The 16,203-nt window shown below is 42.5% G+C and overlaps 1 protein-coding gene across 3 annotated transcripts in view; it reads right to left on the bottom strand.

Annotated features, from left to right (window-relative positions):
* TENT4A (terminal nucleotidyltransferase 4A) overlaps positions 1 to 12,792 on the bottom strand; it is a 97,791-nt gene extending 84,999 nt beyond the window's left edge. For 2 of the 3 annotated variants that reach the window (XR_005010863.1, XM_036766627.1), the window contains exon 1: positions 11,777 to 12,790. Coding sequence is in view for 2 of the 3 variants with exons in the window: in XM_036766627.1 (XP_036622522.1) it covers positions 11,777 to 12,726 (950 nt within the window). In the remaining variant the exon portion in view is untranslated. Of the gene's footprint in view, positions 1 to 11,776 lie in introns of all 3 variants that reach the window. The other variant, XM_036766639.1, reaches the window with a different exon arrangement.
* Between the last annotated feature and the right edge of the window lie 3,411 nt (positions 12,793 to 16,203).

The raw sequence follows: 16,203 nt of genomic DNA on the forward strand, positions 1-16,203 counted from the left end.
ATTATGATTCAATTTTGTGAGTGAGACTAGATATCTAACCACCATTCATTAAAAACTACCACCACTATTTATTAAGCATCTGTTACATATTCTTCAGTCCAGCCAAACTGTCTTTCTTGCTGTTCCTCATATTTGACATTCCATTTCCCATATCTTGCCTTTGCATAGGTTGCCCCCTCCTGCCTGGAATGACCTCCCTCCTCACCTTTCCTCTTAAGAGAGCCTAGTTTCCTCCAAAGCTCACTTAAAAAGCCCTCTTTCACATGAGGCTTTTTCCTGATTTCCCGGGGGGTGGGGGGGTGGGGGGGGATGACTTACTATATATTTTGTATCTATGTGTGTGCATGAGCTTGTGTGTGCATGTGTATATGCTGTTGTACTCTACAGGAAGTAAATTTCTTGAGGAAAGGGAATGTTTCATTTTTGTCTTTCTATCTACACTGCCTAGTATAGTACCTGACACATAGTAGAGGCTTAATAAAGTGAAACTGGTTACATTTTAAAAGACCCTAAGTAACTAGTTATTGATTAGGGAGTCACTCCTGAATCAGTTATACACATTCAGAACAACAAATTCTTAGCATAAGGAAAACCCATTTAAAGAAAGTGCAAGGACATTTAAGGATGAAACATACAACAGAAGATAGAAAAAATCTGCAAAGATTTTTTTTTTTTAGCAAACTCTTTTTCACCATCAGACTCCCCAGATACTTGAATCCCTAATACTTGATCTCTAATGTTACCATCTAGGACATATTTGCAGAGAAAAGAGAAATGGCACTGAAGACAATGAAAATGGAAAACCAAATATACAAAGGTGGTACCTGTGGAAGCAATAGTTTTGAAGATGCTCAAAGAGTAACTCTCCCCTCTCAAATGAATGAGAAGATACCAAAGGCAAAGAAAAATAATCTCAAACCTTACTATTACAAAAAAAAAAAAAAAGCAACTGAGAGATCAATAACTACCAAGCTAAATGCCTACTTTCCCATCTGTATAAAACCGGCATGAAAAAAAAAAATCTGCACACATCTCTAGAATTATCTCTGATGAAGGAAAATGCAGGTTTTTGCAAACAATATTCCACAGAATACTTCTCTGCTATCCTACTTGAAAGATACAGAGAATGCAAAGTCCTATCACTGTAAAATATTTTTAAAAAATCAATTGGGTGTAACTTTCCTCTTACAAGGTATTTTCTATACATATGCCAAAATTACAAAAAAAAAAAAAAAACTAAATAAACATGTTAAAAGTGAGATTTTTTTAAAAAAAAACCTAAAATATTGGATTGCATGGTAAACTCAACCTTCACCATTATTGCCTGGAAAAGAAATATTTTTCTGTTTTTTTTTTCATTCCCAAATAATGTTTCAATCTAGAAAAAAAAATGTAAACATTTGGAGGCTAGAAATCCTAGATTCCAATCCTAACTCTGCTACTATTACCTTATTTGACTCTGGGCAACACACTTTACTATTTAGGGTCTCAGTTTCCTTATCTGTAACATGAGGGCAAATCTATCCTTATGGAATTTACAGTAATCAAAAAAGATATGACACAAACAAAACATGTCAAATCATGGCTGTAAGCTTAAGAATGACAGAACTCATGCCCTGTAGACAGAAGGGCAAAAGTTCACTTGAACTGAAGTCAAAGGATCTGGATTTAAATTCTACCTCAGCCATTTTGACCTAGGTAAGTTACAACCACTCTAAGCCTCAATTTGCTCATTCATAAAAAGAAGTTAGAATAGACAGCTTCCTCAAATTCCTTGCAGTTTTAAATATATGATCTTAAGATAAAAATTAATACAGTACAGGTGCAACATGAAATCTTTGGGAAGAAAGATCATTATTAACTGTTTTTATGGGTAAAGGAAAAAGGAAGGCTGGGTTCAGGCAGCCCAGATATAAATAGAATAAATGAAGACAAAGAGGCAGGAAAGTATAGGAACTAAATCAGGAATAGTGGTGGGAGCATGAAGAAAAAGCATGAAGTAAGGCCAGAAAGGTAGGGTGATATCAGATTATAGAAAACCTTGAATATCCAAGGAGACTGAACCTTACTCTTTAAGCAATGGAGGAAAAGTTTTGAAAAAAGGAAAATAATCTAGCAGTCTTGTAAAAGATAGAATGAGGAGAGGGAATAAGGGAGGAATAAGAGAGAGGAAAAAGGAAAGTAGAAAGTGATAGAGCAAACAGAAGGCCAGTGAAATAATAATACAAATGGTTGATAATAAGGGACTAAACTATGGTTCTGAAGAAGGGGAAGATACCAAAAAGAGTACAAAAGTAAAGTCAATAGGACATGGAAACTCACTACATAGATGAGAAATGGATGAGTCAAAGGTAACAACAAGGTTTTGAACATGTGGCATTTGTGATGCCACTGAAATGGTTATAAAGGGGAGTAAAGTTGGGGGCAGAGGTAACAAGCTTGGCACTGAATATGCTGAATTTGAGGCATAAGTGCATACAAGTAGAAAATCCTGTAAATCCACATCCTATCCCTTCAATCTGGCTTTTTGACCCTATTCAACTGAAACTGCTCTCACCAAGGTTGCTGACAATCTCAGTTGCTATTTCTAATGTCCTATCTCAGTTCTTCACCTTCTTAATCTCTCTTGGAGTGGATCATCCCCTCCTCCTCAATACTTTCTGTTCCCTGGATTTTTATGACACTGCTTTTCTTATAGCTTGGCTCTCTGTCTTTTCATTCTCTTTTGCTGGCTCATTATCTATTCTATCTCCTATATAAAGTTATACCAAAGGGCTGCATTTTCTAATCTCTACTCAAACCTAGACAGTATACCAGCGCCATGCCAGGAAACTGAATCGTTTCCATCTGAACTGTCTCAGGAAGATTCTGAAGGTCACCTGGCAGGATAAGGTACTAGACACTGAGGTCCTTACTCAAACTAAACTGCCAAGCATTCGAACTCTACTGGAGAGAGCACAACTCCAATGGGATGGCCAAGCTATTCAAATGCCTAACATATGCTTGCCAAAAAGATTATTTTATGAAGAACACAAGCAGGGCAAGCACACACACAACAGTCAGTACAAGCAATACAAAAACATTCTCAAGGTCTCTCTTAAGATCTCTGGAATCGACTGTGTGACATGGTAGACCCTGGCACAGGACAGCCCAGCACAGTGTGAGAAGGTGCTGTGCTCTATGAGCAAAGCAGAAATGAAGTAGCTCAAAAGAAATGCAAGATATGCAAATTTTGAGAATCTACTCCAAATGTTCACATTGACTATTTGTGCCAGTCTTGTGGTAGAGCTTTCCAAGCTCATATTGGTATGATCAGCCAAAGTCGGACACACTGTAACTTGATTCTAACATAACGATGTCATTTTGGTCTTCTTCAGGAACAAAGTTCAACAAGGAATTCTCTCTATTGGTGATCCTATCAGTTCTCATGGGTTCAATATTCATTTCTATGCAGATGGCTCCCCATTAGTCAACAAGAATTTATTAAATGACTGCAACTGCCATGCATTGTGCTTTATAAAGTAAGCCTTCACCTCTCCCCTGAATTCCAGTCCCACCCTCACCAAAGCTCTGCTGGAAATCACAACGTAGATATACCATAGACATCTTAAACATACCCAAAGCAAAATGTCTTTTTTCCCCCTTGAAAGGGGGGAAATTTCTGATTCTAGTTCTGATAAAGGTTCCATTATTCTTCTAGTCAACCAGATTCACAATCTAGGTTCACAATCTCAAAGTCATCTTTGATTGTACACTCTACCTTACTGCCTCCCCCCACCTTCCATGGCAAGATATCAAATCATATCAATTCTACCACTTCAACAAGTCTTCGATCTGTACTCGCTCATACAGTTACCATCCCGGTTCAGGTCTTCTTATCAGGACTTCTGCAACAGTCTCTTAACTGATCTCCCTGCTACCAGTCCCTCCCTCTCCAAACTATCCTCCACAGAGCTACAAAACTGATATTTGTAAAGCATCAGTCTGACCACATGACTCTCCCACCTCAAAAAGTTTTGCTCATTATTTCTCTATTGCCTCTAACATTGAATAGAAATTTGTCTGCTTAGCATTTGATCTTTTCAGATCAATTTCATATTCATCTCCCTCTTTCCCCCTCACCATATAGCCTACATTCCAGAGAAGCAGGCTTAGATGCTTCCTACACGTGACCTTCCATCTCCAGTCTCTGTGGACCCCTCCCATTCCTGGAATTCAATTCCTTGTTATTACTGCCTACCAGAATCCCTAACTCCCTTCAAGTCTCTGATCAAGTGCTCCCTCCTACACTAGGCTTTTCCTGATCCCCAAGTTGTTACTGTTCTTTCCTCACTTCAATTACTTCAAATATATTTTGTTTTAGCATTTGAATGCATATGTATGTATTTTGTATTTACAATTTGTTTCCATCTAGTTGAATGTTATCTCCTTGAGGTCAGGGATTGTTTCATTTTTGTCACTGTATCTCTATTGTCTTTGTTTCATGAGTTGCCAAGATGGGAGGGAAAATCATCACCAGATGCTCAGCCTAATGGTAATGTGCTCCAAAGAATTACAAATTATTATCACACAAAACACAATAGAAAACAATGGGGTGGTTGTGAGCAGCAATATAATCAATGAGAATTCTGAGGAAAATAGGAATAAAAGATGCCTTATCAAAGAATTGTATAAGAAAAGATGGGCTGGTCACACAAGATCTAGAGATGACAAGAAGAAGGTCATAGTGCCCCACTAGTACCCTCGGGATGTCAGGAGGACCAGAGGAAGGCCTTAAACACAGTGACTAGACCCTGTGGTAAACTAATATGAAAGCTTAGACAGGAATGACACAGGCATGGATCAGTTGTAATCTGCATCACTGAAGAAACTATCAGTCTGTATGATCATAAATCTATTTGAATATTACCAACTTGTTGAATTAAGTTAAATGTTCAAATAGAGATATAGTTTTGAAAGGCAACTGAAGAGAGACAATAGGTAAAACCATGGAAGTAAATTAAATTGTCAAGGGTCAAAGCCACAGCCTTGGGAAACACCATTATTAAAAGATTAGGAAAGTGAATCACTGAAGTAAATTGGAAGAAGCTATTAAAGAGATATAATGAGAGTGAAGATTGTTGTACTTTAGGAAGAATGAGTATCCTAGGGAGGGGGTTGTCAGAAATCAACTATTCCCTTTAAAATGATATCTATAAAAAAGCCACGAAATTTAGTAAAAAGTGAATTATTAAGAGAATGGTTTCAGTAGAATAGTAGAGTACCTAGTGGAAACAGGATTGCAAAAGCTCAAGGACAGAAGAGGTGGGGGAAATGGACATGTAGCATAGACTACTTTTTTCCAGGTTAGCAGTCAAAGAAAGAAAGACTGGGAGGGTAAAGAGAAGACTTTTCTATTTTTTAGGATTGAGGAGATTTGAACATATTCAAAGGCAGATGAGAAGGAACCAATGGGAGTGAGGTTGATGATTATGAGATCATAAATTAAGCTGGAAAGGAGTTTTGAGATTATTCTAGGGATTCTTAATCTTAGGTTTTATGGACTTGGATTTCAGGGGGTCTAAGTACTTAGACAGGAAAAAAATTACAGCTTTATTTTCACTAACTTCTAAGTGAAACTTAGCATTTCCTTCAGTTTATGGATTTACTTAAAAATATTATTCTGAGGAGTCTACAGGCTTCCCTATACTGCCAAAGGGGTCCATGATACTCCTTAAAAAAAAAAGTAACAAACCCTTGTAGTCTAGCTGTCTTACACATCAACTAGTTTACTGCATTTTATATATGAAGTAACAAATCTAGAGAGTGACTTGGCCGCAACTGAGGGGGTGATAACTGGAAAGTCTTCAAGTATACTTTCTGACTCGATCCAATAACCACAATCACTACATCTAACTAGCAGTTAAAGTTTGCAAAACACTTTTTTCATAATACCGTGTTTACGTATTATTATCTCCATATTAAAGAAGAGGGACCTGAAGCTCTAAAAGGTTAAGTTAATTACCCAGGACTATAAAATTAGTAATGGAAATATTTGTGGCAAAATTCAAACCCAGGCATCCTAATTTTGAATTCAGTCTTCTTTAGACTATATCCACTGGCTCTCAGTACTATAGAACATACCTAAATACACTTTTTACAACTGATAAGGTTTATTTACTTTTAGAATCGTTCCTACTTTCTGTATTTTTATACTTCAAAGAATAAAATTAGCTTACCCATGCTATTTGGGGGAGGGGGGAATTTTTGTTGGTGTTTTCAGGGGGAGGCAATCAGGGTTAAAGGACTTGCCCATGGTCATATAGCTTGTGGCCATGTTATTTTCACAAGAAAAAATAGTATAATTTTGGTGGCAACTTTAAAAAAAAAAACATACTGTACATTATAAGGACTTTACAGAGTTAGAATCCAAATCTTGGAAAAATCGCTGGGCAATAAATGAATAAGAACTATCCTCAAGAATGAGGAAATGTTAGTCTTTTATTATATAAATATGCAAGTTTACTGTTCTAATCTAAGGGAATTTTTTCCCCATATTGTACTTATCTTCTCTCCCATTTGCCCATATAAACTAATGGGCATATTCTCACTAACATCATATAGCACCAAAAGACATCCAAGTAAGAGGTCAGGAAGGGTCAGTTTATCTTGAACTATGAGCCTGTTAGAAACCTTACATCAAGGAGTATAAATTCTTAATTTTACACATGATAAAACTAAAGTTCAGAGAGATCATGTCTTGCTTGATGTCACACAAAGCTACTAAAACCAGCTTGAACTTGAACTCAGAACTTATTATTCTAAGTCCAGTACTGTTTTTATTATACCACATGGGCTCTGTTTATCTCCACCTAAAGAAAAGAAATGAGGAGTGGGGCACGGGTGGGGGAGGGGTAGTGGCAGTGGTGGTATTTGTAAAATAAATTGCACCTTGTTAATCCAAAACAGCCAATTGTCTGAAATAAAAAATCATTTTGTCACTTTTGTGTTTCAGCTGTATCCAACTCTTCTTGATCCCATTTAGGCTTTTCTTGGCAAAGATAATGGTGTACTTTGCCATCTCCTTCTCTACCTCACTTTAGAGATGAGTAAACTGAGGCAAACAAGGTTAAGTAACTAGTAAGTGTCTGAGGCAGGATCTGAACTCAAGACTTCCTGGCCCCAGAGATCTATCCACTTCACCACTTAGCTACTCCTAAAATGTCAGTACTGTGGGTCATTAGAAAAAAATAGGCATTTAGGAAAACAGGATGCTGCTTCTATTAAGTTTGATAATGAGTAAGTCACTTTATTCTTTTCTATATTGCAGTTTCCTCATCTGCAAAATGATCACTGCCTTCCCTACAACATAAAGCCACTGAGAGAATTCATTCCATTTTAACAGACTACATGTCAGTTGGCAGATAATATATCTTATTATTGAATCAGATTATAGACACATAGAGAATCTACATATGTACCGCTGATCACAGAAAAACAATGTTTAAAGTTTTTAAAAAATGTATTCAAGCATTCTGTTAAACCTTCTTTAAAGTATAATTAATATGAGTTATCAATAAGCAGTCTGAGGCAGAGAGAAAATATAAACACAAAGCAGTGGTATTATCTGTCATACAAAGGAAATAAGCATCTTTAAAATAAATAAAGGTAGAGTCCAAATGGGGAAAAAAAGTGAATGTTTTGAATTTCTTTGATTTTCTGAATTCCTTCAATAAGATAAAAGAATTCAACACATAGAAGTTAGAAATAAATCCAAAACTGCTCTTCTCTGAAGTCCAAATGACTCTTTATTCCATTATATAGCATATATACAAACGCTATAAAACAGTAGTTTTGCTTCCAATAACTGGATTAAAGACAAAACCAAATTAAGTATCTTCAAGGGGCAACAGGTAAGATTTTGATGCAAAAACTGCTGCAAACAATAACCTCCAATTTCATATATGACATATGATAATATTCATTAAGTTCAAGAGCTGCCATGTAGGGTCATGAGCCAAGGGTATGGCATGGTCAAGCACTAACTACAAGCAGCAGACTTGACTTTTTAACGTGTATGTATATGTTCAAGGGTATTTTTTCTGAGACATCAATTGTTCAATTTCAAAACATTCCTAACCATCATGGAATGGAATGACACTTAAGAAACCACTAGTCACGCTTCTAAAATACCCAGGCACTTCCCATAATATTTATTCATGCTTTTTTTGTTACTGTTCAATAACTAGCTTCTCCTCACTTCCCTCATACCCAGGTTCTCCCTCTCCTTTACTGGCTATGAAACAAAAATTGCACGGCCACCCTCAGCCTGTTAGGGTGGCAGGGAGACAGAGAGGTAAAAAACTCAAGGTATTTCAAAAACCAAAAAAGAAGACCAAGTTATACCAGGTATTAACCTAGGGAAGTTCAGAGGCAGGACTGGTACTAGATTTTTTTTGGTACCACTGACAAAATTTCTCTTTCAGCCGCAATTTTAACCTTTTTTCTGACTCTCGAATATTATCAACTGTTCTCAAACTGCCCTTTTTTAATGTAAAAAGAGTAACAGTGTTCAATAGAACCAATATGGATTAGCAAAACCCAGGCAAACATTTCACCTATCCCCTTTCTCTTTCTGAAAGTTCCCATTTGCTCTGCCCCTTGTACCCTTTGAACCTGGTTTTTGCCTTATCACAATCAAGATTCAATTAACTTCACAAGCAGATTGGGCAAATACTCATAAAGCCAATGTTGACGATCCCCCTACATTTTTCCAGAAAAGTAGGGGTTGCCACATTGGTCATCAGGCAAATGTCCAATAGACCTACTGGTTAGTGCTACAATTCCATACCCTAATCCCACAACCAAATCTGGAACTATGAAGGAGATAAGCAATTTCAGCTACAGGTCCTCCACAGTTTATTAATTAAGCAACTGAAAATTTCAAAGTTTTATCTATTGCTTATTTCTTATTGGTTCTTTTCCAGGCTCAAGTGGATTGGACCCTTTTGTAGTGCTAAACCATCACATTAGGCATACACACAAGTCACAAGCAGGTTCAGCCCCCAAGGCAGAAGCTTCAGGAGTAGTTTATGACTAGCCTAGGTTTCCACATACCTCAAACTGGATACGGATTAACCCACAGTCTTTTCTACCTTAATCTCTGACACAACTCTGATTTTCTACTTCCAAATTTTCGTCCATTATTGGAGAGGTATAGGTAACATGACAATAACGTAAGAAGTGGGCCACTGCTTCCTCCCTTTCAGGAAGTAGGTGACAAGCCATCAATCTCTTTTCTTTAATGCAAAAGTGAACTTGCCTTCAGTTTACAATAATGTAAGGCGGCATCAAAGGAAATAGGAGAAAGTGTGAATTCTTGAGGAAGCCACACTTTAGATAAAAGTCCCTGAGCAATTCGAGCATCACTAGAATTAACAGATATTCAGTGTTTATATCACTAATTCTAGTAGTGGCATAAACCATGTTCTACCTTCCACAAAATGTCCTGCTACCTGGCAGTGGAGAGGTAAGTAATGATAAACAAACAAAACAGTGAGGTCAACTAGGGTGCAGGGTACAATCAGCAGAATCATCTGGCAAAGCACCAACATGTATGCTGGACATGCCTCCCAAGATGGACAGTATTTAACTACCTGCAAATGCCACTTATAGGACATACATGTTTCATTTAGTTTAGTAACAAGACAAATTCTATTCAAATACTTTAACTTTAAGCGAAGTGGTACTACAAAATTTATGAGTATTATACTATTCAAATTTCCAAATCCAATCTCTACTTAGGAAGCTCTAAAAAATAAAAATAAAAATTTTAAAGCTCTCTTCATCATCCCACTAAGCATTCCCAGTAGCCACAAATTTAGACTTCAAATTCAAACCAGGTGAAACAAGTTATGGGCAAGTGGCTATAATGTATCATGCATACTTTCAAGTATCAATTTCCATGCATTCCAAAGTACTTAAAACTAATTCAAAAATATCACACAATAAGAAATAAAAACCTAGTTTAAACAGAATCCCTTACTATCACTTTTTTCCCCCACACATTTGTAGGACAACAATAATCAGTATTCCTAATAACTCTGTAGTGCTGCAAAATCTGAATATGTCTGCTTAAAAAGATTTGTTATAGTTTCTATATTGAGTATGGCTTATTATCTTGATTGCTTGGAAAAGCATAATAATAAATGTTAACTGCCCACAACACAAGAGTGTCCCAAGCAGCCTGCATAGTGCTTTACACATAGGAAGGACTTATTAATAAACATTTATTGAAATGAACTAAAATGAAGTAAAAAAAGAAAATCTTTGTCTTTGTTTCCAAATTCTCAATCATACAAATGCCAAAATGAGGGATGAGGAAAAAGACAGAAAGGGAAGAATACTTTTAAGCATTCATTACTTAGGATAGTAGCAAAGTGGAGAGCATTTTTTTAAAACTTCCAGGTTCAATATTTTCACCAAAATTCAGACATGACATAAAGTTTTTTAAGTCAACTGAAATAAATGTTTTCAGTCACAGCTTCCAGTAAGAGAATAACTCCTATGAAAGCTGAGACTAAAGACCTACAATTGTCTCAGTTTTTTTAATGTAATGTGTGACCACTTAACCACAATTTAACTGTAATATAAAAGATCTAAGTCCTGAATTAGTTTTTAGGCTATTCAATGGCATTATTACAGAAAAATCTAATAATTTAATGCAATACACACCCCAATTTTCTTGTCTTTAAAACTGTTTGCATTTACCTTTTAAAAAAAATAGAATTCTGACAATCCTAATAATGAAACATACACAATCAAAATCCCATGCCAATTTCCTTTAAGACAACTTATATAAGAATAGCTAAATTTATTCTCTGTATAAAAAGGAAGAAAAATTTAAATTTCCATTCCTTTCATAAGTGACTAGTAATACTGCACAGTACCACTGAAGAAAAGCCATATGTAAAACTTCCCTTCATCTGTTAGTTTCATGATCTGAGCTGTTATTATATTAAAATCGAAACTTTTCCTTTTAAAGATAAATTGAACTTAGTAGTTATAAATTATAACGAACTTACCTCAAAGGCCAGAGCAATTTAATTTGCCTCTAAGTTCACGAAAATGAATAATTTCAAGCGAAATTATTCAGCAGCAACGTCTTCTGCTGCTAGACACTGATTCAGTACAAGTGGCTTTTGACTGGTACCCTACAATTCACGTGTCTGTCCAACTCTTCCTGCTGGATCTCTAGTTAGACCCGATCTCTAGCACCCAGGTCTCTTTTCAAGGTTTTGGACCAAATAAGAAGCAGAACATTTAAAAGCGGGCACTCCTTGCTTTCTAAATACCCCAACAACAATCACTTTCCTGTACACTTCAATTGCCCTTCCTCACTACCGCAACAGAGGAAACTGTGACTTGAATAAATGTTTTCCATAAGGAGCTGGGATTTAATCCTTAAGCTCTCTCGCTATTTTTATAGCCTGTTCCACACTACTTTGTATAACCAAGCATCCGTTGCTCTACCCCACCCCCTACCCCATAAAAGTATTACACTTCAGAAAGAAACCAACTAACCACTGCCCCTTAAAGCGCCTCCTTTCTCTACATGCAGGGTATGCCGGTCACTCCCCGTCCCCTCAACACACACACACACACACACACACACGTTAGCACGCCATTTCCTAACATTTATGGCTGCAATAGAACAATTACATCCCACCCCGCATCCCCAGGTTCCCGTTACTTTAACCCTTCGAGCGCTGTCCGCTCTCTGCAGCCCATTACTCACCCCTGGATGCCCGGGCTGTAAGTCCTGGTCTTCCAAGGGGTGCCGGGTCTCTGCTGCTGCTCCTGGGGGAGGTGGTTATTGTTCAGCGCGGCCCCCCGGCTCCCGGACAGCAGGTAGTTCATGCCATAAGTGCTAGCTTTATTCTCCCGTTTCCTGCGGCCCGGATGGTACTGGTGCTGCTGGATGGAGTTGGCTGAAGCGGGGGCAGAAGACGGCGGGGGCGGGGGCTGGGGCTGCTGCTGCGGCTCCTGCTGCTGCGGCTGCGGCGGGGTCGGAGGAGGCGGCGGCGCCAGAAGGTTGCTGTTGGCTCCGCTGTGCGGGTTGTGGTGGTGGTGATGGCCATTCACGCTGTTGAGATTGTTCAGTTTGTTCTCATTGAAGTTAAAAAAGGCGCCGGGGCCTCCGCCTCCTCCCCGGCCAGGTAAGGTCCCAACGCCGCCCCCGGACAGAGTCCGGCCGGAGGAGGCGCTGCTGGAGGACGAGGACGAGGAAGAGGAGGAAAAGCCGGGGCTCTCGGTGCCGGACTCGTTGTTGGAAGAAGTGGACGACGACGAGGACACGGAGGGGGACTTCTGCAGCCGCCGCCCACCGTCTGCGCTCCCGGCTGCGGCGGCGGGGACCAGTCCGGTCAGCAGCACCGGCAGCGCCGCGGGAGGTGGAGGCGAGGAGGCCGAGGGGAGGCTGCCGCTGCCGCCGCCGGGGGTCGAAGCCGGGAGAGCCGCGGCGGGGCCAGCTTTGACAAGTGGGCTGCAGCTGTGGCTCCCGCCGCCAGGGGTGCAGGGGGAGGAAGCGGCAGCTGTCGTGTCGAGAGCCGGGGAGTTGAGGCAGAAATACGGCGGGTAGCTAGAGCTGCTCCGCCCCACTCCCTGCGAGGTCTCCCAGATCTGCATCCAGAGAGCATTAGCGGGTCCTTTCTGCTCGGGCTGAATCCAGGCCACACGCGGATCCATTCACCCTCTCTCCGCCGGCCGCCTCTCCTCCCCGAGCGGAGACGACTGCAAGCACACGAACCCTCCCCACCCCCTGCACGCGCGCGCACACACGACACACACACTCACTCACACTCACACACTCACAGACCCGACCGGCACTCACTCACCCCAGACAGAGTAGGCTCGGAAGCCGGCAAGAGCAGCAGCAGCAACCCCGCCCCCTGGCTCTCCCGGGCGGCGGCGGAGCGCAGCCCCGCAGCCCTGCCCTCCGGGCTCCAACGCCTCCACCCCCCGCCCCAAGCTCACACACGCTCACTCACCCACAAACCCCCCCCCACCCCCAGGGACAGACAGACAGACAGACAGACAGACACAGCCAGCGAGCGCTGCCGGCCGCGCGGTGCGGCCCCAGCGCTGCTCCAGGCCGGCTTGCTCGCTTGCTCTTCCCCCTCGGTGTCTCGGCCGCCGCCGCCGGGGTGGGAGGAGAGAGGGAGCCAAGGCAGGAGGGAGGAAGACAGAGGGAGGAGGAGAGGAGGGGGAGGGAGCGCAGGCGGTGGCGGAGGCGTCGGGCCCGGGCTGGGCTGAGGCTGGGAGGCCGGGGCCGGGACAGGCAGGGTCGGGGCCGGGGACGCGGGCGGGCTCCGGCGCTCGGCGCGTTCCTGGCGGGCGGCTCCGGCCTTTCTCTCTGTGTCTCTCGCTCGCTCGCTCTCTCAGGGGTTCCCGAGTCACACGCCCCGGAGCGGGGGCCGCGGCGGCGGCGGCGGCGGCGTTATCCACAGGCCGGGGGGAGCGGCCATCTGTAATGGGGCGGGCGGGGAGGGGGGAATGGGGAGGGGGGGCAGCCGAGGGGGCGGGCCCAGCCGCCGCGCAGCCGGCACAGGACGCCCCGGAGGAGGGGACCGGGCGGCGGGCGTGCTACGTCTACCCGAAGCCCGGGGCTTCTCGGTCACTCTCCGGCCCCTGCTACTCGGGCACAGACAGTCCAGAAGACAGCAGCTCAGAGCAGGAATCCGGACAGAGGAGGAGGCCGCCGCCGAGGCTCCAATGAGGGGAGGGGGGGAAGAGGAGGAGGGGCCGGGGGCGGGCAGAGGGAGGGGGAGGGGGGAGCAGGGAGGGCCGCCCTCGCCGGCAACAGAATTCGCACTGCGCATGTGCTTTCGATTTTAAATCCTCACTAGACTCGGCCGCCTTGGTTACCACGACTGCGCACTAGAGCTCTCCTCGGGACTGGCGGAGGGGAGGCTGGATGGAAGATGTTGGAGTACGCGACAGGGAGGGGCTATCGAGTTGGGGAGGGGGTGTCGGAGTGGTGTCTGGAGGGTTTGGAGACGGCTCACTCGCGCCCCTTTTAAAATGGACTTGGCTTAGGAAGAAGAGGTTAATGTGTATGTGTGTGCATGTGTGCGCGCTGCTAGGACTGGAGTGGTACACACGGATACACGTTGGGACCCGGGCCAATTCCCGGAGACGTGCGCGGTGTCTGCTAGCGGGAACATTTGGAACCTCTCAGAAAAGCCGAGACGCCGGCAGCCAGAGGGTCCCTTTACAACCCCGCCCGGCTCTCGAGTGCGCTTGCGCAGCGGGAACCTTTAGCCGTCACCTCTGGATGGAACTTTCTGCGCAGCTGGGGAGGGAGGGATTCTACCCCCCACCCCCACGCCTCGTATTCTGGGCTCTGATTCCCGAGCGGGGAGAGTGGGGAAGGTGCTGAAAGCTGCCAAAGCTTTTGCTGTTACGTTGAGGGGAGAGGAGGGAAGCGGATGAGGGCCCGCATTGATTGTGAGCCTGAGAGCTCAGCAGTTTCCCTCGAGCTGCCCTCCTCCCCCTGTCATTACTGGGGCCATGTGCCTCCTACGCCAGACTGGGGCTGCCTGTCCCCGAGAAGCTGTGATTTATAGCTGATCATCAAACGGCCGCTTCTATTTCCTCTCCTCCCCGCTGGGTTCAAGCAAGTGGCTGTTAAAGCTTCCGCCGCTCGGTGGACCGACTTGAAAAGAGTGAATTGCCGTTCATTGGCCCCTTTCGTCAGCCCCCGGTACAGTTCCCGGCGTCGGAGCCGATTTCAAAATCTCTTGCGTCTTGTTAAGCCAGAAGTCCTGGCAGCGGCATTCTCCGTGCCCCGAGTGCGGGTGGATCTAGATGCCCGCTGCCGAGCAACGAGCCCCGGGAGTGTACCCCGGCTGCCAGGCTGCTAGTTTCAGTTTCATTTCCATTATAGTGTTTCATTAAAAGAGACTGTATTACATAAGTAACAAAAGTATAATAAATAACTTCGGCCTGGGTGGGAACGCGACCTACAGCAGGGTGCTGGAAGTGGCAGGAAGTGGCAAATCCAATTTTCTGGGGTCCGGTTCCAGCCTCCAAACTGCCGAGTATTTATCATGTTCCATGGGGAAGGGAAGAAAAAGGGAGAAAAGGGAAAATTTACCCCCACCACCACATTTGAAGCACAATATGTGTATGGGCACGAAGAAGTGAGAAGTCCAAATGTTAATTTCTAATGTTCGTTATGGAGTGTCCCTAGAGGAATACCTGGTGACCACACATCTGGTTAGAACATTTTTCTTCCAAAATAAAGAAACTACGAAGTTTTGGAAGCGTTTTGGTGCCTGGTGTGCCTACCTACTGAATTTTCAAATACTTTTCCTTGCTGCTTTTATGCTTCAGAGTAATAATACACGGCAATACCACATTATAGAGTTATTAATGTTGTAAGCAAGTTATTTTTCTTCTTAACTTAGTGGCAAAATTAGTAATGCTAACATTCTCAAGGAAACGACTCAAGCACCTAATTGTGAATCTTCCCTTGGATTAAAGTATATAAACTGATGTTCTCTTTATTGTCAAAATTCATTATATTATTGTCCAGCCTTCTGCTGTATTAGATTTCTGGCCTGTGGAGTATGAAACTTTGGGCAAATCACTTAACCTTTCAATGAACAAGAAAACCCTCTGACGGTCAAGTTGCAGAGGAGTTTGCCAATCTGCACTGGTAGAAGGAATTTCCTTACTGGGAGTTTGCTCCCTACAGTTTGACCAGAAAAGGAAAGAGAAGAATGTTAGCCAGGCATTAAATCCTCCGAAATAGATATCTGTTGAGCATAATTAATCTTTAAGTACTTATGCAATGTGAGAGTTCGTGGCTATATTCCTCCTAATGCTGAGTTCCACCCCACTTCTATTTACCACTATATGATTTACTAAGCAATCACATGGGTACTGTGTTCCCATAGAAAGTAACAATTATCCCAGGCCCCAGGGAATTTTATGGAACTTAAGACAGATTTTAAAAAAAAAAATTTATTATGAGATTCATCTATGGAATTCTCTGCCTTCATTGGTTCTCATTTTTCAGTCCTTATATAAAACTGGCTTTTGTAAAAATGTCCAGCCTTGATTGAGTGATGATATTGATTATGTCCATTTGATGATATTCTTATATTTTAAAAAAATAATATCAAGTATATATTACTACAACTAACCATTCTAAATATT

The sequence above is a fragment of the Trichosurus vulpecula genome, chromosome 1 (assembly GCF_011100635.1).
Source record: "Trichosurus vulpecula isolate mTriVul1 chromosome 1, mTriVul1.pri, whole genome shotgun sequence".
Taxonomy (NCBI): domain Eukaryota; kingdom Metazoa; phylum Chordata; class Mammalia; order Diprotodontia; family Phalangeridae; genus Trichosurus; species Trichosurus vulpecula.